Source organism: Dermacentor variabilis, unplaced genomic scaffold (assembly GCF_050947875.1).
Source record: "Dermacentor variabilis isolate Ectoservices unplaced genomic scaffold, ASM5094787v1 scaffold_12, whole genome shotgun sequence".
Taxonomy (NCBI): Eukaryota; Metazoa; Arthropoda; class Arachnida; order Ixodida; family Ixodidae; genus Dermacentor; species Dermacentor variabilis.
Genome location: NW_027460280.1, coordinates 60788731 through 60802668, shown reverse-complemented (window position 1 = coordinate 60802668; position 13938 = coordinate 60788731). Strand labels below are relative to the sequence as shown.

The 13938-nt window shown below is 42.6% G+C and overlaps 2 protein-coding genes across 4 annotated transcripts in view; one reads left to right on the top strand and one right to left on the bottom strand.

Moving 5' to 3' along the window:
- The window catches only part of mbc (dedicator of cytokinesis protein myoblast city), a 91715-nt gene extending 85982 nt beyond the window's left edge, over nucleotides 1-5733 (top strand). For 2 of the 3 annotated variants that reach the window (XM_075676394.1, XM_075676392.1), the window contains exons 42-43: nucleotides 1594-1823; nucleotides 4217-5733. In XM_075676394.1, the coding sequence (XP_075532509.1) occupies nucleotides 1594-1823; nucleotides 4217-4372 (386 nt within the window). In that variant the 3' untranslated portion in view covers nucleotides 4373-5733. The remainder of the gene's footprint in view (nucleotides 1-1593; nucleotides 1824-4216) is intronic. The other variant, XM_075676393.1, reaches the window with a different exon arrangement.
- Nucleotides 5734-8957: 3224 nt separating this feature from the next.
- Nucleotides 8958-12704, bottom strand: LOC142565848 (D-ribitol-5-phosphate cytidylyltransferase-like). The gene is made up of 2 exons (XM_075676395.1): nucleotides 11968-12704; nucleotides 8958-11875 (listed from the first exon to the last, which is right to left on the bottom strand). The coding sequence occupies exons 1-2, from the start codon at nucleotides 12316-12318 to the stop codon at nucleotides 11513-11515; spliced, it is 714 nt and encodes a 237-aa protein (XP_075532510.1). The 5' UTR covers nucleotides 12319-12704; the 3' UTR covers nucleotides 8958-11512.
- Nucleotides 12705-13938: the final 1234 nt, after the last annotated feature.

Sequence of the window (13938 nt, the reverse complement as noted above, 5' to 3'; positions counted from 1 at the left end):
ACTGCTCCTGTATTTTTTTAATTGCTTACAGTAGTTAGCACTTCTTCAGCTGTACAAGGCCGTAGGAAGAAAGATTATGGCTGCCTTTCCAGCTATAGCACTGTAGAACACAAGTTGGTTTCTTAAGAGGAAAAAAACTTACAAAACACAGTACTCATCTCTTCCTGGTTTTGTACGACCATGTTTTCGATAGTGATAGCCTTAACGATAGTTGTCTTGTTGTCTCGGTTTAGGTAGTCATTAACCCATCCAATTTCCATTTGTGCATGCAATGATTTTGCGTTTACAATACCTTTTTTTGCTTGATTCAGAGCACTGTCTAACTGTACAGAAACTGTCTCATAATGTGCTTTAAGTCATGTGTTAAACGGTTGCCTTTTCCTTTTTCGATACAGATTACCTTTCTTGCGCAGTGAATCCGAGAGACCTGTAGATACCCATGGGCAACGTGGTGCATCATGCTTTTTGAAAGAAAATTAATCTTTTGTGCAACCTTTAATAACATTTGTAATTGTGAAGGAAACCTTGCGAAACGCTAGTTCCGGATCAGAAAAGGATAGAATGTTAAAAAAGTCAGTGCACTCCATTTTCTCAATGGAATCAGATTGAATTTGGTCCTGTGTAATGATTTTTTGGAAGGACTGTTAGGTAGATCAAAATAAAGAAATATTGGGTAATGATCTGTAACATCTACATATAGAATTCCTGTATGTGGGCGTATATTGAGATTGGAAAGTATGTTATCGATTAAGGATATATAACTTTGCGTTAAACATCGAGTTGGGGCATTAATCAATGCTTCAAATAATAATAATAATAATAATATTTGGGGTTTTACGTGCCAAAACCACTTTCTGATTATGAGGCACACCGTAGTGGAGGACTCCGGAAATTTTGACCACCTGGGGTTCTTTAACGTGCACCTAAATCTAAGCACACGAGTGTTTTCGCATTTCGCCCCCATCGAAATGCGGCCGCCGTGGCCGGGATTCGATCCCGCGACCTCGTGCTCAGCAGTCCAACACCATAGCCACTGAGCAACCACGGCGGGTTGCTTCAAAGCCGAAACCCACAAAGCAGCCAGTGAAGCTTTCAGTGAAGTCTAAAATTTTGTCAAATAAATTAGCGTTAAAATCACCTAAAATAAGCACATTCTTGTTTTATCATGAAAATTTCTCTAACGTTTCTGATATTCCTGCAGAAAATTTTGTAATTGATGAATATGATGAGCAGTAAACTGTGCCAACGATTGTTATTTTCCCTGTAATGTGTGAAGGACGTTTTCTGTTTCGAGCCATATGGATTCACATTTGAAAACATTGATACCTAAATCAGCACGTCTTTTGTAAGATAAAGATGGTGATATGAACATAGCAACACCTCCATGTGGGCTATCAGCGTGGTGACAGTATTCTGACACGTATTGTTGAAAAGAATACAATGTTTCATTCCCAGCCGTAATCCAATCTTAGGTTACGCAAATGAGTTTAAAATGATGATCAGTGCTACGTAGTATCACATTAATACCTAATAATTAATACTTGGCTTCATACTTTGTCTCTAGCTGTTTTTAATGCGGTGCTGTCTTTGCAGCAGCTGGAGGGGCAACTACACCAAGCTTGGCTACCGCAACGAGCTTCCCCCTGTTTCCAGCCAGCTCAAGTGTGCCCACTTGCTCACCAGAACCTCCCCCCGAGGTTGACAGGCCACCGCCTCTCCCTCAGAAGCAGGCATATGCTGATTACACCAACGTGACGGAGGATACACCTGCATTGCCAGCGCGCAAGCCCTCCCTCAGCATTCCTGGCATGACAAAGAATCGAGTGAGTAGAAATTAATTACAGTGAAACCTCGTTAAACTGTAGTCGGCCGGAGCTCCAAAAAAGTATGTACTAAACGGTAGTATTGCTTCACCATAATAGCATGAGATCACTCACTTACCTGTCAAAAACAGAACTCAGAGAGAATGCAATGAAAGGGAAAAAAACATACAGTATTTATTCACTTCGCTGGACAAAAGTGTTATTTTCGTTTGATGCCACGGCAGCCTAGCAGTGACGACAGCGGCCTCAAATTTACTGAAGCTGCGAGCCAGCTTTTCAGCCAGCCCACTCTTCTCGGCAAACACTCGCATGACAGATTCCTCGTTGGCGTTGCGTGTTCTCCATGCATGTGGGCGGTTGCACTGCAGAAGTCGCAGGGGGCCTTTTTTATTGCGGGGTGCTGTTCTCGTCGCGACGATTGCATTCATGAAGCTGACGTAATGCGCAGCTTCTGCCACTGTCGGGCCTGAATCACCCGTGCTGTCACTTTCCATGTCGTTCTCATCGCTGTCACTAGTGGACACTTCGGCAACAGAGGCAACGATGGCGACAAGTCGAACCTCGTAGCCGACGTCTCTTCGTGGTCAGAGCAGTGCTGCCGAGCAACTTCTTCGCATTCCAAATGCCACACACCGTAGTCAAGAGTAGATCCCTGTCTCGTGCCAGCGCCAACTTCTTCATGTCACGTTCGATAGCACGAACGATGTTGAGCACCTGGCGTCTTTTTTATCCAAGCTTCGGCATGATGCGAGTCCTTGTTTGCACGACGCCACAACACTTTCTGGCATGGCGCCGAAATGATGTTGATGTTGATGTGGCTTCACGCGTATGGGCACAGGGCACTTGGAGGCCGTCATTCTTATCTCTGAGGCTTGTTGTTCTGCCGGGCTGCCCGATGGAGACGACGCACGGCCGTGTTTGCGCGACGAAAAGTGGAAACACTACTTGTTAACCGATACATACGCAATAAGCTGGTACGGTTTATGCACATACAAAACACATTATGTTCAATGGCCGCTGAGTCGGGGATTTGACTTTACTACTTTTAAAATGAAACTACTGTTTAAGTGGGTACGGTTTAATGAGGTTTTACTGTATGATGGCAGCAGTAATTTATTATGGCACTGAGCAGCATTGGGCAGGTAGAAAGTTTTATCTGAGTTGCTTTCAGTCCACTCTGCTCACATTTCCCCCACTCTGGCACTGTAAAGAACTGTTGATTTCACATTTTTCATAAGTGCGTCTCACGGAGATGCAAGCAACATGGCGCAAGCATAGCTGCAAAATGACAAAGAAGCCAAGTGAACGCACTGTCACACTTTGCTCAATCAGCTCTGATGCAGAGCAATGGCAGTGTTCTGTCTTCCACTGCTGGCAGGAGCACTGTACACACATGTGCTTAGCATTCCCGCCGTATAACTTTGTGCAAATTGTAAGGATCCACCAACCGGGATGAAGTGCACTGTAAACACCAAGCTAAAATTTTATAAAATTGTTTGTCATCAACTTCAGTTCTGTAGTTAGCGAAATACAGCTGCTAATGAAAATATATTTTCATTTGCAAGCCAGGTGTTATAACCATCGCACTACGGCAGTTCCGTTGAAGTAATGGATTATACAGCTCATTCCTGGAGGAAAGGTTCACAAGAGCAAAGAGTTGCCTGCAGTGCAATTATAAGCTACATCTGCTGAATGACAGCATCAGAATGTGGAAGTGCCCATGTACAATCAAGATTCAGAAACCTTTTTGAACAGAGTCAGGCTCACTTAACAGTGCAGCTGAAGCTCAAGGTTTGTCAGGCAGTTAGATGTCTCATTGTGCAACTTTCATGCTCTCTCTCACTGTGCAACCAAATTTTGCTATATTTTTATAGTCAGATTTCACATTGTCATCATTCAACCACATTTCTTGCTCTCTAGTGCAACTGGAATTTGCGCCCTCACGACTTCTGCCATTATTATACATTGTTTGTGTCTTGTGCACAAACTGTTGCATATTTTATGCTCCTAAATAAATTGTTAATTCCTGAACTAAGCATAGTTTAGGTATCACAAATTTGCATGTGTTTCATTCATACTAAAGGGCATGCAAAGTGCAGAGACATGAGAAGCAATAGAGAACATCAGTACGCCAGCATCCAGGGCGTATTTCTTGTCCTTGCACGTTACTGCATGTCCTTCACTGTGAAGCACTACTCCCCAAGAGCTAAAGTTGGGGCTAATTGGTTGTAAGTGTTGAGCAATTGCAGTACTGTGAAATAAGGCAGACACAAAGAAAGGACGAAGGCAACACCGGACAAGCGTTTGTCATTCAAAATATCCCTCACAACACGAAGTTGCATTGGGTGTTCATGCATGTAAACAATATCTTGTCACACTTGTCTTTATTTCAGCCGCAGCCCCCTCTCCCTGCCAAGGAAGGTAGTAAGGAGGGAACACCAGTATTGCCAAAAAAACCTGAACGGCCACCAACAAACCGAAATTTGAGTTTCCCCCAGGAGGTCGCCAAGAAGATGAGCAGGACTGCATCAGAGGCCACAGAGGGTTGATTTTTCTTTTTCTTTTCGATTTTGAGGGAGGAAGTGCAGGAAGGAATTGAGAAGTGGATGCACTTATGACATGCTTGTTTCAAGGCTGTCATGGCAGACGTATCAAGTGTCATTGTTCATTGAGTATCAAGTGTCATTATTCATTGATGTGCTATGTAAACAAGGTTTTTACATATTTGTTTGCTATGGCAAGACTACATTATCAAGCATTTTAACGAAGTCCAGAGGCTTAATTTTAGGCAACATAGATTCTAGTGCAGAAGCGTCACTAGGAGGATGCAGGGAGGATGCAACCCACTCGAGGTGCTAGACTTTGGCAGGGGCAGGGTGCACAATGATGTGCTGCAAAAAACCAAGTGTTACTACAAATGGCCACACTCCGATCGGCGATGTGCCAAGCTGTCACCTTGCATGCTGCAAATCTTAGTGATGCCTCTGTTTTAGCGACTTACTGTGCTGAATTGTGTTCAAGAAAGCTGCTGCTAAACTACATTTTATATCAAAGATTGCATGGCATAAACGGTGTTTATAAAACCAGCTGTATGAATGAATACTAGCTTTGATCTCTGTATGTGCCAAGCTTGATCAACCTGTGTGTCTTAATACCCTGTGGGTGCTTGGCCACTGCTTTGTGTTATTGTGTCTCCGTGCTGTTTTTGTCATGGTGCCTGCCACAGCTGCATATTTGCTCAAGATCATGCTTTGCTGTCCTATATAAAGTGTAGTCATACTTACTGTGCATACACCATTTTAAGGCATCCTTGACTCTACACTTAATGAAAAAGGACATGTTTTGTTGTTTAACTGTTGAATGGCATTATTGTACCAATAATTTCTGATGAATTCAGATTGTTTTGATGCTACCAGTTGCCGCATCTCATTACAATCTTAAGTGTGGCTCACCTGTATATATTCGTAGGTGCAGAGCTTGCTGGCATGAGTGCAACAGTATGTAAGAACACAATTCAGAACTTAGATGTTGTGAAGGCATGTTTTCTTAAAAGAGTTTTAAATATACACAAGTACCTTATAGTTTACAGTCTTAGTGTGTTTTGCATGTTTATACCTGTGAACTAAAGTGAACCTTATATGGGGTCATATGCCTGTGTACACAAGTAGCTTTGTCTGTAGAAATGAGTAACATTGACCTGTCAGGCTATTGTGCACATTTTTAACTATAACTTTACACATTTGTGCAAGCCCTTAAGAGCTTTATTTGTGCATAGATTTTCTATTGTATCCCAGGCTTGCAATTTGTACAGAAGGAGCCTGCTTGACGTCATTGTCTTGTCATTGTGCATTTCTGTATTATGTGCTCCTTCAAATGCAATACTAGTATTAAATCTATATTGTGAATTGTCTGCTGTTGTGTTTCGTGGCCTGGTGGGATGCCATGAGGAATATACAAACATTCCGTAAAAGCACATGTTGGTAACGATCATTTAAAGGGTCCTGAAGCAATTTTTGTTAAAAAACCTTTGATTGCAGAATTCTCAGGCATTATTCAAGGAATATTTGATTGCAAGGATTCTTTGAAATGGTGCAAGTTCAGAGGGCTACAGCTTTTTGAAGCAATACAGATACAGCAAAGCTGATCAGTTAACCTTCTCTTCTAGGCTTTTCCTGACCGTCTTGACTTCAGATGCATGCACTGAAGTCAAGATACGCAGCTCCACTTTGACATCCTCTCGTGCACGCCAAACAATTTTGATCAATAGGACCCTCGCCACAGTTGCGCATTGCAAGGTGAAAAAATATGAATACAGTTTGGGACAGATTTGATGGAGGAACGTTAAAATATAACTAGGAAATCAAACCAGATTCGTATGAAAGAAAAATGTAGGCTAAAGTTAGTCTTGCACTTCTGAAAAGCTTTTCATACACCTTTACGGGGATTACATTCTTTAGGCTTTGTTTTGTAGGGGCCCTGCAATGTAGATTGAGCTCGTAGTTTTTATTCGCTGTTAGCACAATATCGGAGCAATACCTCGGCTGCCATGCAGCACCCAACAAAATGCAAGAAAGCAATGTGCTGAAGATGGCTTTTCTGAAAAGCAAAGCAAAAGAATGTGTGATCATACTGTGAAGTCCGCATCTATAAAAGCAGACCTTTTGAATTGGAAATGTTTACTTTTAGACTGATGTGCATACATGTCAATATACAAATGAAACATGTTGCAGTCGTTACAGAAGACATTAAATTTCAGCACAAACGAGGTTGTGACATCTATGAATAATTGTATGCTGTTCTGTCCCAATTGAGGCTTTTAGTGAAACAAAGAAAATTGTTGTAAAAAGCTAGAACAAATTAAAACTAGAACAAATTCAGCATTAGTATCCTTATTTTTGTGCTTGACATGTTGTGAACACCAGCAACACGATGTCTGCCTTGTGCTCATCTGCAAAGGGCAACTCCCAGCATTTTTTTAATCATGAGGTGATGATGACTGTATATCTATTTGATATACGACACATGGGAGCCAGAGCATGGGTGAAGAAAGAAAAACAATGCTACCAGACATAAAGAACTGAAATAATGAGAACAATACAATAGCAAACAATTATTACATTGTAACAAGAAAAGTTCAAGCTTATGACAGAAACAACTTTCAAATGCCATTCTTATCGAAAGTGGTGGCAATAGATTCCACTCATGCACCATTCGTAGAAAAACAAAAACAAAAAAACACTTGAAAACATTATTCATGCAACGAAACTTGTGAATGTTTGTTCCTGTCATCTCACAACTGTGACTGAATTGTAAATAATAGATTTTTTAATTCTGTGGCTTTATATGCCAAAACCATGATTTCATTATGGGCACGCTGTAGTGGGGTGCTCTTAATTTTGACTACCAGGGGATCTTTAACATGCCCCCAATGCACAAAACATGGGCGTTTTTGCATTTAGACTCCATCGAAATGTGGCCACCACAGCCGGGATTTGGCCCTGCAACCTTGTGCTTAGTAACGCAACACCATAGCCACTAAGCCACTGCAGCAGGTATGATCAATATTTAGCCCAACCCTACCACGTATTGAGTTATGCATATATGTTATTCATTTTGCTTTGCTCTTAGTTGACAGGTCTTGCAATCATGAATGTTTATACAATCTTGACACAGATTCTCTATTGTAGAAATTGTAAATAAAGTGTAAAGCTTTTCTTTGGATACTCTAAATGATCAACAACTACCTGTGAATTAGAGCGAGTCCCAGGCAATATGCGATACTCAAGTATTGGTCAAATCAACTATTCATAAGCCAAAAGCTTGGCTTCAGGGTTGTAATGGTTGCATAGTTCAATGCAGTGGCCACAGCTTACGAGAGGCTTTTGCTTTAATATTAATGTGCTCCGGTTATAAGCGACTGTGATACCTAGATATCAATGCGTTAGCATTTTTAGGGTGCTTGACGCACATTCCCCGCCTGCCTGGGTCACTGGTAGTCCAATAGTTAGCACATCAAACCGACCATTGGAACAACATGTATCGCTAAGTATGTGGCAATGTACGTACGTGCCACTCTCCAATGAAACTCTTTCCCGCTGACATGGGTCACTCTGGTGCGGGACTAGGTAGGTACCATCTTCGAAGGAACTCTTTGGCCCCGACTTGGAGCACTGGGCACGTGCCACTCGCTCTGTGCGGGTCTTCAATTAACCTCTCTGATGCCAAGTTGGGTGACTAGCTATGTGCCACTGGGAATGCGCCGCTCTACAATGACGAAAAAGATCCCTCAAATTACTCCAATGTTGAACAGAATCGAACCCACATCACAAGGGTTCCTCGAGGACAGCAACGCGACGCATTAGCATGCTGCCCCACAAATGCAGTGGGTATATGCTGCTTTTCAGCGAATGCCTTTCATGTCGACACTTTAGCAAGCTGTGCCATGAATGCACTGGTTATGGCCGCTCTGCAATGAACCTCTTGCCAACTTGGGTCACTGAGTATGTGCCGCTAAGCATGCAGCAAGTGAGGGAACAAATCTCGTAGTTCACGGACAAAGGCACACCACGCTTCTTGTCTCGGAGGCCAAGCACTGGCTTTTCGACAGTGCGGCTAGATGGCGCAGTGTGTTGACAAAGAAGTGCGAGAGAGGAGCCCAGTTGCCTCATGACATGTTTCTCGGCGTTCACATGCACCGGCACGCCATGCATTTCAGAAGTCGCATAGAGGCTTGGAGGCATCGGTACTAGATGGCACCAAGTGTTCTTAAAAACGCGCGAAAGAGTAGTGCCGCTTCAGTACATGCCTCATACATAACTAATTTCAACAGTGGCAATACATTATGTGGCTATATTGATTTAATGCTAAACGCATTACCATCGACAGTCATGATGAGATGGATTCTGCCGCAATTTTATAATTACCGAACTGCTCATAAAGCTGTTGAGTCAATTTATGGTACCATCACATCAACTGAAGGGTGCTCTGTAATTATACTTGATCATCTTTACAACAAATCTCGGCAAGCAGAATGCAATCATTGGCAGAAAATTGGCACTGTGATTTGGGGCTTCTAAGCAAAGACTATTTATGAAAAAAAAAAAAAGAAAAGAAACCCTGCACCTGCACCAAATGTTCCGAATAGGAAGCCCGATGCACAAATATATTTACTACTATTTACATGGGGAAAAGTTACATGGCAAAAAGCTAATCGCGCAGGCCGGTACAAAGGTCGCAGCCCCAGGAGACAGTCTATCACTTCCTCTTCATATTTCTTTTGTGTGCACGGTCTTCTCCAAATGTACCTAACACTATCAACAAGACATTGTGAGTGTACACAATTTCCATGTGGCATTCCACTTTCCCAATCAATATTGGGAAGATTACAATTGCCGGCCGAAATTATTCACATGGACTTTTTTTTACTTCACTTTAACATGCTCCAATAAGGTTTCCAATGTGATAAGACTAGCCTGGGGGACCTGTAAACATCACCATTAAAAACTGTTTGCAAACCACAATGCACGGTTGCACAGGCCATTTTACAATCACAATTACTATGCTCAACAAAATTACACAGAAGGTTATCTTTGAGAAGTAATGCAACCCCTCTTCCTCTGGAACTTCGGTCGCACTTGAACATGTTACAGCTACATGGAAAGACATCAAAATCAGGTATCTCCAGATGCACCATGTTTCCGCTATAGCTTATATGTCCAGATCATATGCAAGCAAAACACTTTTGATTTCAGCCAACTTGTCAAAAACACTAAGTCTGCTAAGTGTAAAGGGGCATTATGCCTACCAGTTAGATTTGACACCCATTTATCTGAGCTGCTTATAGCTTATAAGTCCAGATCATATGCAAGCAAAACACTTTTGATTTCAGCCAACTTGTCAAAAACACTAAGTCTGCTAAGTGTAAAGGGGCATTATGCCTACCAGTTAGATTTGACACCCATTTATCTGAGCTGCTGTTGAGATTACTCCAAAGTTTACCTATGAAAGGTCTGAAAAGGCAACCTTCAGGCCATATGTCGAGACCCCCCCATGCCAGCTTATCAAACTCAACTTCATGAAAGGAGTCGTAGTATCTGGAGGGCAACTTCATGCAATTAAATGTCTTGTTCCCAAATGCACTAAAAGCGCTAAAAGCTCTCGCATGTAGTTGCCAGATGCCCTTGCAAAACCAAAAATGGCCATATTATATTTCTTGTTTAAATTTCTTGCGACTCTCTCCTTTCAGTATGCAAAATCATTTTTCTTCTTTTTTATCTCTCTCTCATAAAATAATTTGTATATACCAACAAGTTGAAACAAAAATCGAAACTATGTTGCATGGTGCCATTCTAGGTGAAGTAGCAATGATGTCTCGGACATTATTGGCAGATCTTTTGCATACATAGATACTTGGAGCTGTTCAGTTGCAGCAGCACTGCTGTCTCGTGCTGCAACAGCAAGGAAGTTAGGTTGGTGCAGAGAGCTAGTGCACAGGTATTCACGTGCAGTGGTGCTACTGTCAACGTTAAATAATGGGGCATTACCCAACTCCCGCACTCCTATCTAGGTGGCTTAGCATAGCAGTGATGCCTCTGCACATGAGGCAGAAGTTGGTGGAGCTCGATGAAGCAGAGGAAGTCCCTTGCATAGGATTACCAATAACCAACACTGAAGAAGCTGATGCATGCTGTGCTGCTGCGACAGTAAGAGCAAATCGAAAGCATCACACAGAACTTGTGTGTCATCAAGCCTTGCCCAACAAGTGCATTAAGTGAGAGTTTGGGATCGATTTGGGTATGGACAAGGTGTGAAGAGGTAGTCCAAAGGGCATGGTTGTTGAGGTACTGCTATGTAGTGCATGGGGGAGAGGAGGCATGGAACTGAAATGTAAGTAGCATGATGTGTTACTTGACTCCGGGCTGTCATGAGTCTGTCACTTTCTTTGCTCGGAGTGCAATAGTGCCACTTTAGACAAAGAGTGAATAGATCAGAAACATGCGTAAGTTCAAAATTGATTTGAAAGAAAATTCTACACAGCATGTAATTGGACACATATGGCGAGGACGTAAAGTAGAGCATGCAGTAAATATTACTATGGCACATATGAACCTAAAAAAATGGTTTCTTGGTTTTAATATGCCTCATCCCTCCTAAAATGGAAATCCCTCCTAAAATTGAAAGGTTGGTCCACATTTATCAGTGCTAAAACATGTCAAAACCCTTGCAGAAGTGCTCTATGCATGTCTGATTAGACTGAGTGCCTCTTAGCATAGCTATGCTTTTGAAACACTGCTTTCAAAATTTACTGTTCCCCCATTTCACATCTCAACACTGCGCTATATGGCACGCACTCCACACAGGTATGGCATGTGTATATTGCACTATGTACGAAGATTAAAACACAACTAACAGTATAATTATGAAAAGAGTGAGTTGCTAGAAATTTCTCAGTTAAGATACTTTCAACTTGACCAAATTTGGGATCCTGAAATGTTAATGTGATAGAGCAGAATACTATACCATTAAAGAATAAAATGATCATGTTGATGTCCAATGCAATCCTGTCAAATGATTTCTTTTGCAACCGCATCTCTACAGTAATTTAGTATTTGTGAGCATTAAGAATATCATAACAAATTACATCACATCATCAATTCAAAAAATAAGATCACAAACATGACGTTTCGTATTTAAGGTAAGGTGCTCTGTGCACCCTGGAGCATTCCAGCTGCAGCATACAAATCTTTTCGGTATGTAACTTTAAACAGTTCATCAGCTCCTGGAACTAGCTTGGGTGCTACTCCACAGTGTTTATGCAAAAGTGCAAGGCACTCTGTGCCGTTGGTGTAATCCTCTTCTGTGCACCTTTGATAAGCTTTTAGCAATAGGTGGTACTGAAATGCCTGCGGAGTCTCACTCGCAACGTATCTGGACCGGTCTAGCGACTCCTCGAGGAATCCTTTGCTGTCAATCTTCAGCACTGTTGACACAAGAGGTACAACAGGCCCTGCACCACCGTGGAGCTTTGCTTCCCGCACAACTTCCTCCAAAACCTGCAGGCAAACCAAACGAAAGCATTTTTAGTATCCATTAATGTGGAGCCTTAGACTAGTCACCGCATTTCAGTAAGCGTAAATGTTCTTACGAGTCTTGGTACGATAGGCCGAACGGCGTCGTGAATAATCACGATATCCGGCGGATCTTGTTCAAGGTGCTTCATGCCGTTCATTATTGACCTATGCCTCGTCGTTCCACCAGGCACAAGTGCAACCTTTTCCAGCACACCAGCGGTCTTTAAAGCGCTGACTAATAATGAATGCTTGTCTGGAGGATAGACGACCACGATATCCGATATCCAACTGTATTGCAGAAATGCGCTTATTGTGTGACAGATCACAGGTTTTCCTTGCACCTCACAGAATTGTTTAGCCACTTTCATCTTCATCCTTTCGCCCGTACCGGCTGCTGGCAAAATTACACTTACAACGCTGTCCATCCTGAGCAACCCCCTCAGCCGACAAGCAATTCACGAAAGTATATACAGTTTGAAAAGACTTAAATTAATAGGACCACCGCATTTAATTGGGTAGCAACTTATAAATTGTGCTTATTCACCCAAGCAAGTTATGTGCACTCAAGACTGCCGGACCTTTCCTAACGGCGCCAGCAGCACCAGCAAAGCGGACAGACCGACTGCGCCAATTAAGTTAGTTGCAGTTGTTCCAAGGTCATTGGGTGTTCTGTCACAGAAATATATATTTCTCTGTGATTCTTTGGCCAACTAGGCTGATGAGAGAAGCCTATGGGCCGCACTGCCTTGTTACTTGCTAGAACCACAGAACACAGAACTTCCGAAACCATGAAATGTCATGAAAACAGCCAGATGACTTTGACTTCGGATGGTTCTGTCTTCGCACGTTTTGCTTACGTTGGAACATAACGGTGGCCAACGCTTTCGAGTAGTTTATTTGTGTGTTGTCCCATAAAATGCTAATAGCAAGTTTTTTTGCTTAAGGAATAATTCACTGAAAGCTATATATTTAAAAGAACTAATTATCAAGGTACTTGAGCCTGTGCTTGAGTTGTGCTTGTTTCGGTTCCCGTCCCTTCCGTTGAAAGATTGTACTAGACAATGGTTGAAAGTTGGTTCTTTATTCTATGAAAAACACTGCGTGCATCCACCAGACCTGTATGTTCCGGTACCACACATATAGACATCCTTCACTGATATGAAGTCCCGCGGGGATAGCGGCAAGGGCAGAATAGGGATGGTACGTCCACCATACGGTCAACGTTTGTCACGGTACCACTTCCACAGGTGTCACTCCTAAAGTTATTATAGTGTTTCCACCCTTATCCCAACGAAATGAATCATCACCACAGAGAAGCTATCGACACATTGTGCAGAATTTACGAAAAGCTTGGGTGCAATCTCAGCTAGAACACTGCACGGCCCGGGCTTACCCGAAACCGGGGTCCGGCCTGCGGGCTGGTGGTGCCGGTCTCGGGCCTATCTTCGGGCTCGGCTCGCGCTCAGGTTTCACTCAAGCTGGCAATAGGCCCGGCAGTGGTTTTTGTAACTTTGCGATACTGTGGACTGTAAAAATTGCCATCCGTATACACAAATGTAGGTCTGCGGCGCCAGGATGTTTTGACTGGGGGAGGGGGCGGGGCACCCACGACAAGTGAGTTCCTTCGGGCGGAGGGGTGCGGTAGGGGGGGGGGGCAGGGAGGCGGGGAACTTATGCGTTGAGTTTTGACTATGTTTAACTGGGCTGAAGGCCTTCTAAACACATCTTGTGAATAAGCTATTCCAGCATCGCAGTAAAATATAAATTAAAATTTAGCATGTCTGCACAGCATTGCTTCTGCTAAGAAAATGAAAATTTATAGACTATACGGTACAGCACATAAAAAAGCAGTAGCAAATAAAGAAAAAAAACAGGTACCCAGCAGGATCAAAATAGCATCAGTGAATTATATAGGTCCAAAAGAGTAATTTCGCAACAGAAGAAAGAAACAACACCATTAAGCAATGTGCATATCAATTCCAACTTTGGTAAAGACGCGTAAGATTACAAAGAAAAAATGGACACCTTTGTGGCGCCGGCTGGTG